The sequence below is a fragment of the Bos grunniens genome, chromosome 26, assembly GCF_055505025.1.
Source record: "Bos grunniens cultivar Pamir isolate PY7600 chromosome 26, Bosgru_T2T1.0, whole genome shotgun sequence".
Classification (NCBI taxonomy): domain Eukaryota; kingdom Metazoa; phylum Chordata; class Mammalia; order Artiodactyla; family Bovidae; genus Bos; species Bos grunniens.
Genome location: NC_141190.1, coordinates 35,421,900 through 35,436,415, shown reverse-complemented (window position 1 = coordinate 35,436,415; position 14,516 = coordinate 35,421,900). Strand labels below are relative to the sequence as shown.

Sequence of the window (14,516 nt, the reverse complement as noted above, 5' to 3'; positions counted from 1 at the left end):
AATTCCTTTCAAAATCTGTCGCTGAATCTCTCTCTCTAAAATGACATATACACATGCTGTCTAGTAATGTATTTGAGAATTTCTACATGAAAAACTTCTGGTATTTCCTACTTTGTACAGTCCTAACAGATACATACCTATGTCATATGCCAGGAAATCGGCAGAAAAACATTTTGCACCGTTACTCAAGGAAGTGTCATTATGGGTATTTCCTCCAAAAATAAGCATAGCTCCATTGATAAGAACAGCTGAATGAAGGTATCTGGCAAACCCACTTTCTTTCAAAATAGTCCTACAGGATAAAATTTAAAAATGTATTACAAAAGATAAAAAGACCTCCCTGATCTTATATCAAGTACAGAAAGGATCTAGTTTGAATACAGAATTTTCCTTGGAATTGTAAAAATAACACGCTTTATTATTTTTAACAAATGGCCTCTAAACTTCAATGTTTTTAAAAAATACTTTGAGATTCAGAGTACCTTAAAATGCTTTGAGGAAACACAATATTAAACATAATCATTAATGATTTCATAATAATTTATATCTTGCATCTTGTTTTTATTTATAAAAGTAGGAAACAAATTTTCTTTAAACTAGAGGACTGACTTATCATCAGTTTTAAATACCAAAGTAAATAAATAGTTAAATGTAATAAATTTACTCTAAACAGTATGCAGTTAAAACTATATGACTCATATGGATCCAATAAAATATTTTTTAACTCATTAAATATATACATAAAAGTGCACATAAGTCTAAAACCCAATGAATTTCCACAAAATGAATACAACTAAGCAATGAGTACTAAGACCAAAAAATAAAAAATTACCACTATTCTGATTCTAATAGCAAACATTTAGATGGCTGTCTTTGTACTTTACAAAATGGAATGACATAGTTGGTATTCATGTTCATTTGCTCAAGATTATTTCTGAGGTATATCTATATTGTGTATAATTGAAAATCTCAATGCATTTTTGAGAAACAATAAAATTAATGTAAATGTTCTTTTAATTAATTACAGTGCAATTTTGAGATAAAAACTACAAGTATATGTTCACAAGTATATTTTACCTGAATGAACTAATATATATTAAAGGTTCAGGACAATATGAGTCAATACTTTATAAATAAATCCCCAGTACAAACAAAGAATCAGAATATAAACACAGTTAACATGTATGGTACAGTTAGTAAGGCAAGTATAGTATCTTAGAAACCATAGATTTAATACCACTCAATGGACATGAGTTTGAGCAAACTCCAGGAAATGGTGCAGGACAGGGAAGCCTGGTGTGCTGCAGTCCATGGGGTCGCAAAGAGCTGGACACGACTGAGCGACTGAACAGCAACAAATGCTTAAAGAATATGGAAATGACCTCCAGAATGGCAACATAAGGAAGTCCATAAACAATCTCCCCAGGGAAAGAACTATAATTGGTAAAAATTATTTTTTTAAAAAGTGTATTTTTTGGATCTCAAAACCTTTGCCAAGAGCAACAACAAATAAAGAAAGAATTACTCAGGAACATCAACTAAATTTCAGTAAGAACAGCAACAGTTCATGATGTCTGACTCATTACCAACTCTCATTCTTCCCGTTACCACCACCTCCCGACACATACACAGCCTGTTCAGCAAGCCTGCTCAACCCCAGGCTGGTAAGGTTGAGAACGGAATACTCCTTTATCCCTCAGTTCCTAGTTCAGGCCAATAATATACAACCAGGAGCAACAGATTGCCAGTATTTCTCATGCCCCCTAATTCTTGGTGGCAGAAACTCTATCCAAGGAGAAAGCACGAGAGGTGTGAGTGCTCATTCTCTACCTTGCTCCCACTCACAGGGTGGAAGCTATACACCAGGCCTCACATACAGGTTAAGAACACGAGGGCCCAAAAATCTTCACCCCTAGTTTACAGGGCAACAGTTCCAAGATAAAAGAGGAAGGCTGAGAAGAGCAAAGGCTACCATCAATATCCAGTGTACATAACACAGTGGTGTCACTGAAAGAACAAGCCAGAAACCCCCACCTATATTTCCAAAGCAATCACAGAGAGGTTATCCCCAACAGGGAGAGGCAGCCTACGAAAAGGAAAGGCCCAAAGCTCTCCCAAGGGAACCTGACTTCACTGGGTACAGGGCAGCAAACTTCAAGCCTTAAAGGCACTCTCAGAAACAATGGAGGTTGTTTCTCAAGGATCTATGTGAGAATAATAAGTTAAAAATAGACCTACCAGAAGTTCATCGGAGAGAATCAGGGGGAAAGACAGCTAATAAGAGCCTTACTAGGGTCAGAACATCAACGACTAGCCTCACAGACTACCCCTGTAAAAGGTATAAAATGCAATTCAGACCATGGAGCAATTCATGCCCACAAAGCTTTGCTGAAAATAACAGAACTATCAGTTGGCAATTAGTGGAGGCTAGGGTGTGAGGAAATGGCAATCCACTCCAGTACTATTGCCAGAAAAATCCCATGGACAAAGGAGCCTGGTAGGCTATAGTCCATGGGGTCGCAAAGAGTTGGACACAACTGAGAGACTTCACCTCACAGCGGGTGAGGTGATACAAACAGAGGAGACAGCTTAACAAAGAGCTCAGAGGAAAAAGCTGAAGAACTCTGCTAAAATCCCAATCATCCCAGGGTGACTATGTGCCTCCCCAGCCTGTCCCATCTGAAGAGGAACATCAGAGGACGCATGTGGAGAAAGAGAGACTTCACTAAAAGAATTCAGCCAAGTCCCTAAACAAATGAAATTACAGCAGCCTCAGGGAGGGAGGAAGAGTCAGGATCCAGAGTTGCTGCAATGTACTGCCTAAAATGCCTGGCTTTCAGGGAAAATTATGCGTGCAATGAAATAGGAAAGGGTGACCTACGCCATGGACAGGAATAAAAGCAAGCAACAGAACCCCCTTTGAGAGAACCCAGATGCCAGATGAAACAGAAAAAGCCTCTAAAGCAGCTATTAAAAACACTGAAAGAAAACAAAATTTAAAGAAGTATAACAATATCTTATTAAATATAAAGTATCAACAAAGAAAAATGACCAGGAAAAGAAAAATGTGGAGTTTTAAAGTATAAAATTGAAATTTTAAAATTTAGCAGAGAGGCTCAATAGCATATTTCAGCAGGTAAAAGAAAAAAATCAGTGAACTAGTAGATAAATCAGTAGAGATTCTGTAGTTCTAAAAACAGAGAGGAAAATGAACAGTCTATGAGAAATGTACACCACCATTAACAGCAAGAACATGCATTTAAAGTATAAAATTGAAATTTTAAAATTTAGCAGAGAGGCTCAATAGCATATTTCAGCAGGTAAAAGAAAAAAATCAGTGAACTAGTAGATAAATCAGTAGAGATTCTGTAGTTCTAAAAACAGAGAGGAAAATGAACAGTCTATGAGAAATGTACACCACCATTAACAGCAAGAACATGCATTTACTGGGAATTCTAAGATAGAGGGGGAAAAGGTAAAAAATTGTTTGAGAAATAATGACTGACAACTTCCTAAATTTGATGAAAAACATTAGCATACATATCGAAGAAGCTCAACAAACTGCAAGTAAGAAAAAAGTACAGAAAGAGCCACATTCAGACATAAAATAGTAATACTGAAAGCCAAAGATAAAATCTTGGGCAACAGCAAGAAGGTTCTTTGCATACAAGAGAACCCCAATAAGATAAATAACTGACTTCTCATCAGAAACAATAAGGGCCAAAAGGCAATGGGATGGCATATGAAAATGTTGAATTTTTTAATAAGCCAGAATAAGAAGACACAGAGGAGACACATTATCAAGGTGCTGTAATAAGATTTTCCTGCTGTGAATAAAAAATATTGCCTGTCATATCAGTAAAAAAAAAAAAAAAAAGGATGCTGCAGCCATCGAGCAATCACACTGCAACCTCGATGGTGAGCCCTGAGGAAACTCAGAATGGAACCAGAATGCCTGCCAGTGAGGCCACCCTGGACAGAGCACCCTGAGCAGATTCAGGATGAGAAGCATCTGGCCCCAGATAGCTCAGGTGCATCTCAAAGCAATGATTCCTATGAGCCTAGATTTTGTATCTTTTCATATGTAGAAAAAGTGCTAAGTTCCTTAATTTGAGATGTCTGGTTTTCCTTAAGTAACAGTAATCTTCTGATGTTCTGACTACATGGACTTTGCTGCAAAAACTCCTATTAACCTGGCTTCTCTCTTGCCTTTCTGGAGCAGTCTCTCAGAGTTATCTGAGATGCTGTGTCTTGGGCCTAAGTCCTTAGATTTGTCCACCAAATAAAACAGAATTCTGAACCCTTAGGTTGTGCGTTATTTTTTCAGTCAACAGCACCTTGGTGCTCCCACAGAAGCAGTGATTTTTCAACTACTTGGAGACAGGAGTACATTTGTAAGAGCCCAGCAGTCCAACAGAGAAGTCCTAGCACTACTTAGAGCAAAAATTCCAAGAACAGGACTGAAGCGATTAGTAACAGTTTAACTTTCTCACTTCACCTGCCCCAAGGCAACAGCTCACTGCCAAGAGAAACTTCTCCAAGCTGCTGTTTCACCCATGAGCAAAGAGAGAGCCTAGTGGGTGACTAGCGTCCACCCAAGCAGGGCAATGCCCAAGAAGCCCACTTCTTTTTCAGGCCATCCAAAACAATAATGGGATCAGCAGGGGAGAGAAAACAGGGCTCTCAGCAACCAGCGTACAAAACCCAAGAAGGGCAAAGGTTTCTACTAACTACCTCAGGAACTTCACCAAGAAGCCCACCCATAAACTTCATAGGATGAGTAGATTCACCCAAGCTAGCATACGCATAAATCCCTCCCCCATGTAGCCAGTACCCCAAACACACCCCGCAGATAGTACACTTGAGTTTCTACACGTCATGCACGAGCACACGTGTATAACTGGCTCCACTCTGTTGAGTGGCAAAATGTGCATAACCTTGCACACTTTAGGCACTTGCACACTTCAGGCAATGCCCTGGGCAAAATAAATAACAGGTTCTCCGGAGCAGGCCTGGCTTTGCGGAGTGGAGAAAACACAATCTCTAAAACGTATAAAAACTCACATAACTCAATAGAAAAACAAAGAGAACAATTTAATTAAAAATGAGCAGAGGATCTGCAGAGACACTTTTCCAAAGAAGACAAAGAGTCAGCAGATACATGAAAATCACTCAACAAGGAAATGCAAATGAAAACCACAATGAGATACCACCGCCCACACACACATACTTGTTGGAATGTATTATTAAAAAAACAGGAAATAACAAGTGCTGGTGAGGATGTGGGAAAAGGGAACACTTAAAAACTGTTGATGGGACTATAAATTGGTTCAATCACTGTGGAAAACAGTATGGAGGTTTCTCAAAAAATAGAACTACCAAATTATCCAGCAATTCCACTCTATTTATCCAAGTGAAATAACTATTTCAAAAAGATATCTGCATCCCCATATTCATTGCAGCATTACTTATAATAACTAAGGCGTGGAAACCACCTGAGTGCCCATCAACTGTTGACTAGAAAAAGCTAGAGAAATATTATTCAGCCACAAAAAAGGAAATCTTGCCATTTGCAATAACACAGATGGACCTTGAGGGACACTAAGGGAAATAAGTCAGAGAAAGGCAAATACATAATGATCTCACTCATATGTAGAATCTAAAAAAATCTTTTAATGAACTTATAGATATGGAGGCTAGATTGGTGGACACAAAAGGCAGGTGGTAAAAGGTGGGTGAAATGAGTAAAGGTGGTCAAAAGTTATATGACAAATAAGCCCTGATAATATAATATTCAGCATGGTGATTATAGCTAACAATACTGCATTATATGTGAAAGTTGCTAAGAATTTAAAAGTTCTCATCACAAGAAAAAATAATTCATAACTATATGTATAAGTTAACTAAACTTACTGTTGTAATCATTTTACAACACAAACATGTATCAATTCACTAAGCTGTACACCTAAGATTAATATAATGTTATATGTCGATTATATTTTAATTTAAAATAATTAACAAGTTTGAAAAGCTAAGTGTTAGCAAGGATGTGAAGAAAAGATATAGAAGTACTACTGATGGGAATGGAAACTGGTTTAGTCAATTTGGAAAATAGTATGGACATTCCTGAAAAAAATAAAAATAAAAACTGAACTACCAAGAGCTGCATATGATCAAGCAATCCCACTTCTGTGTGTGTGTATATATATATATCCAATAGATACAGCAAAAGCCTTGAAAAATTCCAACACCCTTTCCTGATAAAAAAAAAAGAACACCCAACAAGAGAGAGACAGAAGGTAAATTCCTCAACCTGGTAAGGCTGAATGGTGCCCACCCCAAGAGATGCATCCATGTCCTAATCTCCAGAACCTGGGAATGTTACCCTATTCGGAAAAAGTATTTTTTTCAGATACAATTAAATTAAGGATTTAAAGATGAGGAAATAATCAGAGTTTATCCAGTGGACTTAAGCCAATGACAAGGGTCCATTTAAGAGACACACAGCAAAGAGGAGGAGGTAAGGTAACCGGCCTAATACTAAATATTTAAAAAACAAAGATCATGGCATCTGGTCCCATTACTTCATGGCAAACAGAGGCGGAAAAGGTAGAAGTAGTGACAGATTTCCTCTTCTTGGAATCTAAGATCACTACAAATGTTGACTGCAGCCATGAAATCAGAAGACAATTGCTTCTTGGCAGGAAGCTATTATGACAAACCTAAACAGTGTGGTGAAAAGCAGAAACATTACTCTGTCAACAAAGGTCCCTATAGTCAAGGCTATGGTATTCCCAGTGGTCATGTATGGCTGTGAGAGCTGGACCATAAAGAAGGCAGAATGCCAAAGAATTGATACCTTCAAACTGTGGTGCTGGAGAAGACTCTTGAAAGTCCCTTGGACAGCAAGGAGATCAAACCAGTCAGTCTCAAGGGAAATCAACCCTGAATACTCACTGGAAAGACTGATGCTGAAGCTGAAACTCCAGTATTTTGGTCATGTGAAGCAAACAGTAGACTCATTGGAAAAGTCCCTGAAGTTGGGAAAGATTGAGGGCAGGAGAAGGGGGCATCAAAGGATGAGATGGGTGGATGGCATCACCCATGCAATAGACATGAACTTGGGCAAACTTTGGGAGATGGTGAGGGACAGGGAGGCTTGGCAAGCTGCAGTCCACGGAGTCACAAAGTCGGACACAACTGGGCAACTGAACAAGAACAAAAACCAGAATGTAACTATGGCAGCAACTGGAGTGGTTCAAGCACAACTCCGGGAACACTAACAGGCCAAGCTAGAAGAGGCAAAGAAAGGCCTTTTCCCTGCACTTCTGGAAGAGGCATGGCCATGGTTATACTTTGATTTTGCATTCCTGGCCTCCAGACCTGTAACAGAATATCTTTTCATTGTTTTAAGCTACAGAGTCTGTGGTAATTTGTTACAGCAGCCTAATACAAAGGATATCTACAAAACTAACAAACAAAACACACAGCTAACATCATACTTCGGAGAAGGCAATGGCACCCCACTCCAGTACTCTTGCCTGGAAAATCCCATGGACGGAGGAGCCTGGTGGGCTGCAGTCCATGCCGTTGCGAAGAGTCGGACACGACTGAGCAACTTCACTTTCCCTTTTCACTTTCATGCACTAGAGAAGGAAATGGCAACCCACTCCAGTGTTCTTGCCTGGAGAATCCCAGGGACAGGGGAGCCTGATAGGAGGCCGTCTATGGGGTTGCACAGAGTCGGACACGACTGAAGCAACTTAGCAGCAGCAGCAACGTCATACTTAAAGGTCAAAGACAAAATGTTCTCCCTCTAAGATCAGGAATAAGCAGAGGATTTTTACTCTTGTCACTTCTATTCAACTTTGTATCTGAGATTATAGAAAGGAAAATGGGCAAGAAAATAAAATGCTTCTAGATGGGAAAGGAAGAAGTAAAACTCTACTGGTAAATGACATGATCTTACATAGAAATTCAAATAAACCTACAAAAAACTGCTATAGCTAATAAATCAGTTCAGCAAGTTTGGAGGCTAAAAGAACAATGTGCAAAAAAAATAAACTGTCCTTCTATTACAAGAAATGAAAAATATTAAGATAAAAATAATAAAACAATTTTCAACAGGATCGAAAACAATAAAGCACTTAGAAATAAATTTAATGAAACACATAAAATTTATACCAGGAAGACAAGAAAATATTGAGGAGAGAAATTAAAGACAGCCTAAAAAATGAAAAGATATCTTTTTACCTAGATTGGAAAACAAAATATTGTTAAGATGGTCATACTCTCCAAACTGATCTACAGATTCAACTTACTCTATAAAATCCCAATTGGATGTTTTTTAACTGACAAACTCTTTGTAAGTAAAGCTATGACAAATACAGCATAGTTAGAAGCAGAACCATAGCTTTGCCGACAAAGGTCCGTACAATCAAAGCTACAGTTTTTCCAGTAGCCACATACAGATGTGAAAGCTGGACCATAAAGAAGGCTATGCACCAAAGAATTTTTTCTTTTGAATTGTGATGCTGGAAAAGACTCTTGAGAGACTCTTGGACTGCAAGGCAATCACACCAGTCTATCCTAAAGGAAAGCAATCCTGAATATTCACTGGAAAGACTGCTGAAGCTGAAGCTCCAATACTTTGGCCACATGATACAAAGAGCAGATTCATTGGAAAAGACCCTGATGCTACGAAAGATTGAGGGCAGGAGGAGAAGAGGGTGACAGAGGATGAGATGGTTGGATGGCATCACCGACTTGATGGACACTAATTTGAGCAAACTCCGGGAGATAGTGAAGGGTAGAGGAGCCTTCAGTCCTGAGATCGCACTTAGCAACTGAACAATAAAAACAATCCTATGATTCATGTGGAAATTCAAGGGCCCAAAATAGCCAATTCAAAGAAAGGAAAGAATACTCTTTTCAATAAATGGTGTTAGGGCCACTGGATATCCAAAAGAAAGAAACTGAACCCTTCCCTTACAATATATACAAAAATTAACTAAAAGTGAATAAAATGCCTAAATTTAAGAGCTACAAGGGATAAAACTTGTAGAAGAAACTGTAGAAACAAACATTCCTTGCCTTGCATTAGGCAAAGGATGCTTAATATGACACCACAGGTGTGACAAAATGTATAACAGATAAGAGAGTCTTAAAAATTAAAAAATCTTGAGCTTCAAAGGACACTAAAAATAACATGAAAACTAACACACAGCATGGAAGAAAATATTTATAGGTCATGTATCTGATAAAGAATTTATATTTAGAACATATAAAGTACTCTAACAACTCTAAGAATAACAACTCTAGGAATAGAGGGGCATTTCCTCACCTTGATAAAAAAAAATTATCCAAAATTTATGCTTAATGGCAAGAAAACATATGCTTTCCTTCTAAGAAAAAGACAAGATATATTCTGTACCACTCCTATTCAACATTTTACTGGAAGCTCTAATTACTGCAATAAGCCAAAAAAGAGGAGGGGGGGGATAAAAGATATACAAAATGGGAAGGAATAAGTAAAACTGTCTTTTCACACATAACACGATCATCTATGTACAAAAAACCGAACAATCAACAACAATAACAATTTTAAAACTCCTGGAACTAATAAGTGATTATAGTTTCAGGATACAAGGTTAATATATGAAAGTCAATCGCTTTCTTACATACCAACAATAAACAATAGATACTTGAAATAAAGACACAACACTATTTACATAGCACCCACACGAATTGAAACAGGTATAAATCTAATAAAATGTGGATAAGATCTACATTAGGAAAATTACAAAACTCTGATCAAAGAAATCAAAGAAGTAAATAAAGGGATAGTCCATATATATGGACAGGAAGATTTACTATTATCAAGACATCGCTGCTCCCAGTCTAGTCTATATATTCACTGCAATCCCAGTCAAAATTCTAGGAGGAACAGTCAACACAATATTGTGGGAGAAGAACAAACTCAGAAAACTGACATCACTTGACTTCAAAACTTACCATAGAGATACAACAACCAAAACAGCATGGTACTAGGGGAAGAAGAGACACACAGATCAATGGAACAGAACAGTGAGCCCAGAAATAGACCCACATATAGTCAACTGGCTTCTAACAAAAACAACTCAACAGAGAGAGACAGTCATTTCAAAAAATGGTGCTGAAACAACAGGACATCCAAATGCAAAAAAAAGAAAAGAAAATTGACAGATCTAATACCTTTTACAAAAATTAACACAGGATGAATCATAAGACTAAATGTAAAATACAAAACTACAAAACTCCGTGAAGATAACACAGGACAACCCCAGGGTGGCCATGAGATTCATGACTCTTTAGATACAGCAACAAAACGACAATTTATAAAAGAAAAATGCTAAGTTCAACTTCATTACAATTAAAAACTTGAGTTCTCTGAAAGACATTATTTAGAGAATGAAACAGTAAGCCAAACTTGGAGAAATTATTCCCAACAAATATCTGATAAAGTACTTGAATCCAAAACATACAAAGAACTCTTAAAACTCGACAATTAGAATATAACGCAATTAAAAATTGGCATAATATCTGAAAATACAGCCTTTCAAAGAAGACATAAAGGTGGCAAAATAAGTATATGAATAAATCTTCAACATCATAGGGCATTCAGTTCAGTTCAGTACAGTCACGCAGTCGTGTCCGACTCTTTGCGTCCCCATGAATCGCAGCACTCCAGGCCTCCCTGTCCATCACCAACTCCCAGAGTTTACTCAAACTCATGTGCATCGAGTCTGTGATGCCATCCAGCCATCTCATCCTCTGTCGTCCCCTTCTCGTCCTGCCCCCAATCCCTGACAAAATCAGGTCTTTTCCAATAAGTCAACTCTTCACATGAGGTGGCCAAAGTATTGGAGCTTCAACCCAGCATCGTCCTTCCAATGAACACCAAGGACTGGTCTCCTTTAGGATGGACTGCTTAGATCTCCTTGCAGTCCAAGGGACTCTCAAGAGTCTTCTCCAACACCACAGTTCAAAAGCATCAATTCTTCGGTGCTCAGCTTTTTTCACAGTCCAACTCTCACATCCATACATGACCACTGGGAAAACCATAGCCTTGACTAGACGGACCTTTGCTGGCAAAGTAATATCTCTGCTTTTGAATATGCTTTCTAGGTTGGTCATAACTTTCCTTCCAAGGAGTAAGCGTCTTTGAATTTCATGGCTGCAATCACCATCGCAGTGATTTTGGAGTCCCCCCAAATAAAGTCAGCCACTGTTTCCCCATCTATTTGCCCTAAAGTGATGGGACCAGAGCCATGATCTTAGTTTTCTGAATGTTGAGCTTTAAGCCAACTTTTTCACTCTCCACTTTCACTTTCATCAAGAGGCTCTTTAGTTCTTCTTCACTTTCTGCCATAAGGGTGGTGTCATCTGCATATCTGAGGTTATTGATATTTCTCCCAGCAATCTTGATTCCAGCTTGTGTTTCTTCCAGCCCAGCGTTTCTCATGATGTACTCTGCATATAAGTTAAATAAGCATGGTGACAATACACAGCCTCGACATACTCCTTTTCCTATTTGGAACCAGTCTGTTGTTCCATGTCCAGTTCTAACTGTTGTTTCCTGACCTGCATACAGGTTTCTCAAGAGGCAGGTCAGGTGGTCTGGTATTCCCATCTCTTTCAGAATTTTCCACAGTTTATTGTGATCCACACAGTCAAAGGCTTTGGCATAGTCAATATAGCAGAAATAGATGTTTTTCTGGAACTCTTTTGCTTTTTTGATGATCCAGCAGATGTTGGCAATTTGATCTCTGGTTCCTCTGCCTTTCCTAAAACCAGCTTGAACAGCTGGAAGTTCACAGTTCACATATTGCTGAAGCCTGGCTTGGAGAATTTTGAGCATTACTTTACTATCGTGTGAGATGACTGCAATTGTGCGGTAGTTTGAGCATTCTTTGGCGTTGCCTTTCTTTGGGATTGGAATGAAAACTGACCTTTTCCAGTCCTGTGGCCACTGCTGAGTCTTCCAAATTTGCTGGCATATTGAGTGCAGCACTTTCACAGCATCATCATAGGGCATTAGGTAATTACAAATTAAAATAATGACTCACCACTACTTATTAGAATGGCTAAAATTCAAAACATTAACACCAAAAACTAGCAAGGATGCAGAGCAACATTTATTGCTGGTAGGAATGAAAAATTGTATAATCACTCTTATAGCACTAAACATAATCATAAAAAACTAAACACACTTACCACACAATCCAACAACTGTGATCATTGGTTGAAAATTTATATTGATGCAAAAAAAGTTTATAGCAGCTTTATTAATAATTGTCAAAACTTGGAAATAACCAAGATGTCCTTCAGTGGGTGAATGGATAAACAACTGTACCATATCCATACAACAGAATATTATTCAGTGATAAAATAGGCTATTAAGCCATGAAGAGACTTCAAGGAACCATAAAAACATATTGCCAAGAGAAAGAAGCCAATCTAAAAAAGGATATATACTGTATGATTCCAACTATATATCATTCTGGAAAAGGCAAAGCAATGGAGACAGCAAAAATATCAACAGTTGCCAGGGCTTGGGCAGGGAGAGCAGGAGGTGAGCACATGATTTCAAGGGCAACTGAAACTATTCTGTATGATACAGTGCAGTGGAACACGTCATTATACACGGTGTAAACCCACCGGACCTACAACACGAAAGTAAATCCTGATGTAAACTATGGACTTTAGTTAGTAACAATGGATCAATATTGACATCACTTGTAACGAATGTACCAGACTAATGCAAAATGTTAATAATAGACTGGGGATGGGGAACATATGCAGGTATTTGGGCATGCTTGCTTGCTCCCTACCTTTTACTAATTTTTCTTTAAACCTAAAACTGTTCTAAAAAATAAAGCCTACTAATCAAAAGACAACAAGAAAATAAAGTGATGGTGACAAAAATTACAGCTGCTTTTCCAGATATGATACCTTTACTACAATATATAAACCAACCTCCAGTACCTAATAAGCAGATACTTATTAAAAAATACATGAACTGTAAAATGGGATCTGGATTTTTCACTTTCAAAAGGGATTTGGGATTTACCAATATGAAGGAGAGGAAGTCTAAAATAAATCCTATAATGTTGTATTACATTATTATGCAGCTTAAACAGATATACAGTAATAAAGATATACACCAATTTCTATGAATAGATACAGATGTATGTTTGTAAATCTCCTGGCTCTATCTTCTGACAGGATCTATAAACAATACTAGAGATCTCTTCAAGAAAATTAGAGATACCAAGGGACATTTCATGCAAAGATGGGCTCAATGAAGGACAGAAATGGTATGGACCTAACAGAAGCAGAAGATAGTAAGAAGAGGTGGCAAGAATACACAGAAGAACTGTACAAAAAAGATCTTCACGACCCAGTTAATCATGATGGTGTGATCACTCACCTAGAGCCAGACATCCTGGAATGTGAAGTCAAATGGGCCTTAGGAAGTATAACTAGGAACAAAGCTAGTGGAGGTGATGGAATTCCAGTTGAGCTATTCCAGATCCTGAAAGATGATGCTGTGAAAGTGCTGCACTCAATATGTCAGCAAAGTTGGAAAACTCAGCAGTGGCCACAGGACTGGAAAAGGTCAGTTTTCATTCCAATCCCAAAGAAAGGCAATGCCAAAGAATGCTCAAACTACCGCACAATTGCACTCATCTCACATGATAGTAAAGTCATGCTTAAAATTCTCCAAGCCAGGCTTCAGCAATATGTGAACCATGAACTTCCAGCTGCTCAAGCTGGTTTTAGGAAAGGCAGAGGAACCAGAGATCAAATTGCCAACATCCACTGGATCATGGAAAAAGCAAGAAAAGTTCCAGAAAAACATCTGCTTTATTGACTATGCCAAAGCCTTTAACTGTGTGGATCACAATAAACTGAGGAAAATTCTGAAAGAGATGGGAATACCAGACCACCTGACCCACCTTTTGAGAAACATGTATGCAGGTCAGGAAGCAACAGTTAGAACTGGACATGGAACAACAGACTGGTTCCAAATAGGAAAAGGAGTACATCAAGGCTGTATATTGTCACCCTGCTTATTTAACTTATATGCAGAGTACAACATGAGAAACGCTGGGCTGGAGGAAGCACAAGCTGGAATCAAGATTGCCGGGAGAAATATCGATAACCTCAGATATGCAGATGACACCACCCTTATGGCAGAAAGTGAAGAACTAAAGAGCCTCTTGATGAAAGTGAAAGAGGAGAGTGAAAAAGTTGGCTTAAAGATCAGCATTCAGAAAACGAAGATCATGGCATCTGGTCCCATCACTTTAGGGCAGATAGATGGGGAAACAGTGGAAACAGTGGCTGACTTTATTTTGGGGGGCTCCAAAATCACCACAGATGGTGACTGCAGCCATGAAATTAAAAAGGCGCTTACTCCTTGGAAGGAAAGTTATGACCAACCTAGATAGCATATTAAAAAGCAGAGACAT

The 14,516-nt window shown here is 38.3% G+C and overlaps 1 protein-coding gene across 9 annotated transcripts in view; it reads right to left on the bottom strand.

Annotated features, from left to right (window-relative positions):
- ATRNL1 (attractin like 1) overlaps window positions 1-14,516 on the bottom strand; it is an 810,133-nt gene that overhangs the window by 674,624 nt on the left and 120,993 nt on the right. For 8 of the 9 annotated variants that reach the window (XR_015155896.1, XR_015155897.1, XM_086379578.1 and 5 more), the window contains one exon: window positions 138-292. The exons of the other annotated variant lie outside the window; for it this stretch is intronic. Coding sequence is in view for 6 of the 8 variants with exons in the window: in XM_086379578.1 (XP_086235704.1) it covers window positions 138-292 (155 nt within the window). In the remaining 2 variants the exon portion in view is untranslated. The remainder of the gene's footprint in view (window positions 1-137; window positions 293-14,516) is intronic. 9 annotated transcript variants of the gene reach the window in all.